A 6,452-nucleotide genomic window follows, 5' to 3' on the forward strand; every position below is an offset into this window, starting at 1 on the left:
GTAAGTATCACTTGTATATCATTGTAATGGACTATTACAACTATATACAGCTCATCCAAATATCACTAAACATCCAGTGTCAATTGCTATCAGAGCAGGTGACACGAATAAGATGGTAATGTACTGCACAGCTGTTGGGGTTAGTCAGCTGTACTATCGATGGGAGAAGTATCAGCCATCCAACAATAGTTGGATAAGACCCTCTAACAGAGCAGTGAATGTCACATCACCAAAACTGGTTTACAGACTTATTAAAGAAGACGAAGGCATTTATTATTGTATTGTTTCCTCTGATCATAATAGTGCAGTGGACCAGTGGTATCTGATAATGCTACTCTTAGAGTCTATGGTAGGTTTATAATTGTTATACATCAAAACACAGGATTCTACAGAATTTAGAAACCTGAAAGGTCTTGTGTTGTGGTGCCTGAGCAAAGCAAGGGTGCCACCACAAGGCCTGAGGTTTCTAAATTCTGTAGAACCTTGTGTTTCAATGTCAAATTTATTTAGACCACAGCTTGTTGTTGTACTTTCACTGCTGCTTGTTACAAGAGAAATGCAGCATTCATTGGTAGTCTAGAAACAAGCCCAATACACCTCCCTGTAACTTGTAATAACCCTAGCTATCAAGTTCTATCCAGTTAAATGCCCATGCATTGCCAATGTTTTTTATTGCCCCAGAGACAGAGATCTTTAAGACATAAACAGGGATCTCCAGGATATGTAATTAGCCAATGAAATTTGAGTATTTCATCTTGACGTGGTCTAAATTTATCAAACTGATGTGTTGTCAAGTATATGATGTGTGGGTTTTTATTACTGTGTAATGTGGGAGTCCTACAGAATAGTCAGGGGTGAATCCAGGGGAGTTTCTGAGGTTTCCAGAAACTGGTCAAGTTTATTCAGACAATTAAGAATAATCTTGTGTCAATTTGCAAAGTTATTAAAGATTCAGATCGAAATACTGTAATAGAGCAGTCAAATATCCTAATAAAATGGCCACATTTTGTATTTTAAAAGTTACTATACCAGTTAAAAATAGTGTAATACCATATCTCAATTAATACACTTTTTCTGGGGGTGTGTTCCAAAGTCCCTCAGAATGTCATCTATATCTGTTGTTTGTTTTAAGGTGGCGCTGAAGTAATAATGTGAAGCCATACAATGCTTGTTCACAGTAATTACTGAATCATGTTTGTGGTTACGCTTGAGCCGGCTACTGTTACAACAAACAAACACGGAAAGCCTACTTTGCACTCAGTGCGCGCCTTTGTATTGGGCGGCAAGAACCAATACCTGCTGCCAAAACTGAGTAGTAGAATGATGCTAGAGGGAAAGCCAGCTGCTACAGGCAGCTGAAATGGGTAGAAGAATGAAGCGCAATCACCTTTTGGTATTTGCCTGTAAGAATAGATGGTTTTATAAGGATTCAGGTAATTGTAATAGCATAACAATAGTTATATTAATGAAATTGTGTATGCAATCTATATTTTAGATAGTCCATCATTTTCTAGTGATGGGCATGCTGTGCTGTTGTCTCATCAGACTACAAATGTTGCCTCTAATCCTGTAATACCAACTGCAATAACAACAGGTATTTCAATACCATTTACTTCAGTGATACCTGTGTCATTCACTGAGTGTACTCCTATGCTGTCAGGACTCCTAGAGATCACAAATGTTGTCTCCAATCCTGTAACAACAATAGCAATAACATGCATTTCAACTCCAATTACTTCAGTGGAGCCAGCTATGTCTCTGTCTACCATATCATCTTCACTGTTACCTCCACCTGTGTTACAAGGTTTGTCACATGCTATATTACAGTATGTAACATACTTTGCCTAATACATGTACAGATGTTCCCAATGTATCTACTCCTCCTAAGCTACCAGTATCACCTGCTGCATCATCTGTGGAATGTACCCCTGTGATGTCAAGCCGTCCAGTACTACCTGCTGTGTCGTCCGTTTTATGTACCAATGTGTTGTCAAGCCCACCAGGATTACCTGCTGTGTCATCAATTTTGTGTACCAATACGTTATCAAGTCCACCAGAATTACCTGCTGTGTCATCCACTGTGTTTACTCCTAGCCCACCTGCAGTGTCATCTATTGTGTGTGCCCCTGTGTTGTCAGGCCCACCAGTACTACCTGCTGTGCGTACCCCTGTATTGTCAAGCCTAAGAGTACTACCTGCTGTGTCATCCACTGTGTGTACCAATGCGTTATCAAGTCCACCAGAATTACCTGCTGTGTCATCGATTGTGTGTGCCCCTGTGTTGTCAGTCCCACCAGTACTACCTACTGTGCGTACCCCTGTATTGTCAAGCCTACCAGTACTACCTGCTGTGTCATCTATTGTGTGTGCCCCTATGTTGTCAAGCCCACCAGTACTACCTGCTGTGCGTACCCCTGTATTGTCAAGCCTACCAGTACTACCTGCTGTGTCATCCACTGTGTGTACCCCTGTGTTGTCAAGCCCACCAGTACTACCTGCTGTGTCATCAATTTTGTGTACCAATGCGTTATCGAGTCCACCAGAATTACCTGCTGTGTCATCCACTGTGTTTACTCCTAGCCCACCTGCAGTGTCATCTATTGTGTGTGCCCCTGTGTTGTCAAGCCCACCAGTACTACCTGCTGTGCATACCCCTGTATTGTCAAGCCTACCAGTAATACCTGCTGTGTCATCTATTGTGTGTGCCCCTGTGTTGTCAAGCCCACCAGTACTACCTGCTGTGTGTACCCCTGTATTGTCAAGCCTACCAGTACTACCTGCTGTGTCATCCACTGTGTGTGCCCTTGTGTTGTCAAGACCTGTGCTCCCACCACCATTGCTACCCAATGCCATGTCACCCCCTGTATTCCCACATGTGCCACTGCCAATGTTACCTGCTGTATCTACTCCTGTGTTCCCACATCTGCCACCACCATTGCTACCCACAGGCACTGCTATGTTGCCCCCTGTGTTCCCACATGTGCCACCACCATTGCTACCCACTGCTATGTCACCCGCTGTGTTCCCACATGTGCCACCACCAATGTTACCAGCTGCATCTACTCCTGTGTTCCCACATGTGCCGCCACCAGTGTCATGTGTTGTCGGTATCCAAGCATCCTCGACCTCTGTAGAAGAAAACAGAAGATTACTAGCACAAGGTAACTAAACTAGTAAACAGTAGAAATCGTAAGTATACATAATTGTTTCACCTTTAGGTGCTCATTATTCAACTGCAGGAAGCAGGGTTGTTTCACTGTCACTTCTTGGTGATTATGTACAGGAACTGACTAGACATGCAGCAGTTTGTGGCCAGCAGATGCAGTTTCCAAGAAACTGCAATGAGAGGTCTATGTTCTGTGTTGGTTGCTAAGTGCTGCTAGTGTGGGAAGATAATGAAGATGTACATATCAAACTCAATTCAAATAGGAGAAAAGAATCATTATACAGTCAATGTGGGAGCAGTTCTTGGACAAATTGCTACTGGAGGTGGTGGTGATCATTTAGCAGAGCAGTTGACAACAATGAACATACCAGCATTGTCACCGCACAGCTTTGTAGAGTTTGAAAGGGAACTTGGCAATGGATTTGAAAGAATAGCCACTGAAGAAATCATGATTGCTGGGAGAGAAGAATACAATCATGCCTTAGAAATTGGCTGTACACATGGTGATGACAAGGTACCAGCATGTACGGTAGTCGTAAATGGAGGGTGGAGCAAACGAGCCCATAAGCACTCGTATAATGCCAAATCTGGAGTGGGTGTAATATTTGGGGCATACACAAAGAAACTTCTTTTCATCGGTGTACGTAACAAATACTGCTCCATTTGTGCTGTTGCAACCAGGAAGGGTATTGAAGTTCCTCATCTGTGCTTTAAAAACTGGTCACAATCGTCCTGTTCTATGGAGACTGACATTATAGTGGAAGGCTTTAAAAAGTCAGAGGCTATGCATGGCTTGCGATATATATACATGATTGGAGATGGCGATTCATCTGTTTACTTGTCAGTTACCATCAATGTTCCATACGGTCTTGGGGTTCATAAAGTTGAATGTGCCAACCACGCCATCAAGTGTTTTAGAAGTGGTCTTGAGAAGATAACAAAAGAGAATGCTGGTTATTCTGGAAAACATGGCTTGACTCCAGCTAGAATCCAGCGTATTTGTAGGGGTATGAAGTGTGCCATCCGACAACACAGTTCCTCCAATGATGTAGCAGCTCTTCCCCATGATCTGCGGAACTGTCCACACCACTGCTTTGGAGATCATAAGAACTGCAGATCTAGTTTCTGCAAGAATGCAGGCAAAGAAAATGAAGGTAACATAATGGGTAGGTATAAACAGTGGACCCAGGGACCAAGGACTGCTGGGACCCTAATTTTATATACGTCACGGTATTTATACAAATCCTCAGTCTATACAAGTCCCGGGTCCTTGGTCCCAGGTCCAGGTTTTATATCAACCCAACATAGTGTACACACCACTATACACCGTGCAGAGACAAATATAAGTTGGTACCAGATATTTGCCGTACAAATAGCCTCTGTGACAATTTTCCATACATATAACCTCTGTGTCAGACCATAAATCAGTTTGCTCACACATAACATCCTAGCTATCAAAAGAAAAGGGATGGAGCCTAAGGAAACAGTTTGTTTATGGCTTGCACTGCTAATCATAACTACTACTTGGTTACTAGGAGACAATTCATTCTTACAACCCCAAAGGGGGGTGGCCATGAATATACTAGGCTACTCCCATTCAATTAGCAATGTTACAGTAGCTCACAACAAGAGCTATGAATGATGTGAACAGTTGATACTAGAATTAATAATCTGACTCTTAGTTGAAATCTCCCACTCTGTCTGGATCAAGCCTGCACATATGACAGGACATCATGACCAGTCTACTGCAAAATGTTATATTTGTCTCTGCTACCCACAAACACACTACTAACAATGGCATGCCACATGTGGTGATTTACTAAATCAGTGTTCTCACACCACTAAATATATACACCACAAGACCCACAGTAATTATATCTACATGTGTAGGGAGGAGTTTATATCAACAAAGGGTAGTAATACATTTAGACCCTGAGGATTTTTCCATTCTAGTATGACCCTACTTCCCGAGTGTTTGAATAGAATAGTCACACCAGTATAGCACACAATATTCCCACAATTACATATTACCCACTTGTTTTTACAGAATTATTTGAAATGATGCCAGCTGGATTGATTCAGGCAGTAGACACTCTAGCAGATCGAATTGTTTCAAAAGCTGCACAGTTGATCCGTAATAAAACCACCAACCTGTGTGAAAACTACATGTCAATCCGCTGCAAGATGGATGGTGGAAAATATTTTAACCGCGTACAATCTGGGTCTTTTCAGCATCGTTGCATTGCTGCTGCACTCAGAGTCCAATGTGGCCCTGACTGGATTGCACAAGTGTGGAGATGACTGGGCTTTAACATACCTGCACTGGATGTAGTGGACACACATGGCAACAGAAGAAAACGGAAGCATACCTTGGACAGTGCTAGAAAAGTACTGGTAAAGTACAAGCGGAAACGGTTAATAAGTAAATTGGTCCCCAGCAATCAAGATACATCATATGGTGTTGCAGCAGCACACGTAGATGTTACCATCAATGAATTGCAGGTGCTATGTAGAGAATATTTGCCTCGATTGGTGGTTACTGAGCAGCAGCAACAGCAATTGGCTCTACGGACAACACAGCAGGCTAATGATCCTTCAGGTGAATGGGGAAAACAACGCAAGATACGGATAACAGCCTCTCATTTTGGTGAAGTGTGTAAGCAAAGAGCTGAGTTTGGTCCACTGACAGTCCATATCTTGTATTCATCAACAAGGGAGATACCAGCAATGCGATATGGCTGCATCAAAGAAGGAATAGCCAGAGCTGCATACACTGAATACCTCAAATCAAAACACCATCCAGATGCCACTGTTACCAGACTGGGTTACATGTAGACCTGAAGGTAAAAGTATGAAATATGCATGCATGTAAATACTTCACATTATAGGATGCATGGCTTGGAGCATCACCTGATGGATTGGTTTATGACCCATCAGCAGATGATCCCTTGGGGTTACTCGAGATCAAGCGTCCATTCCTAGCAAGAGATACATCAGTGAAAGATCTATGCCAGAAATCTTCTTTCTTTTTGACTGACACAGATGGAACGTATCACTTCAAACCCAAGCACAACTATTACTATCAAGTGCAAGGCCAGCTGCACATCTTATGACGAAGTTGGTGTGATTTTGTTGTGTACACACCTCATGACAGCCAGACCTTAGTAATTCATCGAATCTACTATGATGATAAGTTCTGGAACGAGGTTATGTACAAAAAGTTACAGAAATTTTACCTTAGCTCCATGCTGCCCTAACTCTGTCGTCCTCGGTATCCTTCAACGAA

At 42.4% G+C, this 6,452-nt stretch overlaps 2 protein-coding genes across 2 annotated transcripts; both read left to right on the forward strand.

The window, feature by feature from the left end:
• The first annotated feature begins 1,314 nt into the window (after positions 1 to 1,314).
• On the forward strand, positions 1,315 to 3,710 carry LOC136256935 (calphotin-like). Its single transcript, XM_066050002.1, has 4 exons — positions 1,315 to 1,433; positions 1,496 to 1,804; positions 1,860 to 3,161; positions 3,219 to 3,710. The coding sequence occupies exons 1-4, from the start codon at positions 1,361 to 1,363 to the stop codon at positions 3,371 to 3,373; spliced, it is 1,839 nt and encodes a 612-aa protein (XP_065906074.1). The 5' UTR covers positions 1,315 to 1,360; the 3' UTR covers positions 3,374 to 3,710.
• Positions 3,711 to 3,722: 12 nt separating this feature from the next.
• Positions 3,723 to 6,152, forward strand: LOC136256937 (uncharacterized). The gene is made up of 3 exons (XM_066050003.1): positions 3,723 to 4,320; positions 5,214 to 6,009; positions 6,055 to 6,152. The coding sequence occupies exons 1-2, from the start codon at positions 3,906 to 3,908 to the stop codon at positions 5,465 to 5,467; spliced, it is 669 nt and encodes a 222-aa protein (XP_065906075.1). The 5' UTR covers positions 3,723 to 3,905; the 3' UTR covers positions 5,468 to 6,009; positions 6,055 to 6,152.
• The last annotated feature ends 300 nt before the right edge of the window (positions 6,153 to 6,452 follow it).

The sequence above is a fragment of the Dysidea avara genome, chromosome 5, assembly GCF_963678975.1.
Source record: "Dysidea avara chromosome 5, odDysAvar1.4, whole genome shotgun sequence".
Lineage (NCBI taxonomy): Eukaryota > Metazoa > Porifera > Demospongiae > Dictyoceratida > Dysideidae > Dysidea > Dysidea avara.

Bases quoted from the DNA above. Each gene is read 5' to 3' on its own strand.
- LOC136256935 (XM_066050002.1), top strand. From the start codon at position 1,361: ATGGGTAGAAGAATGAAGCGCAATCACCTTTTGGTATTTGCCTGTAAG. The intron at 1,805-1,859 runs GTTTGTCACATG...ATACATGTACAG, and splicing joins ACCTCCACCTGTGTTACAAG to ATGTTCCCAATGTATCTACT. The intron at 3,162-3,218 runs GTAACTAAACTA...TTTCACCTTTAG, and splicing joins CAGAAGATTACTAGCACAAG to GTGCTCATTATTCAACTGCA.
- LOC136256937 (XM_066050003.1), top strand. From the start codon at position 3,906: ATGGAGACTGACATTATAGTGGAAGGCTTTAAAAAGTCAGAGGCTATG. The intron at 4,321-5,213 runs GTAACATAATGG...TTGTTTTTACAG, and splicing joins TGCAGGCAAAGAAAATGAAG to AATTATTTGAAATGATGCCA.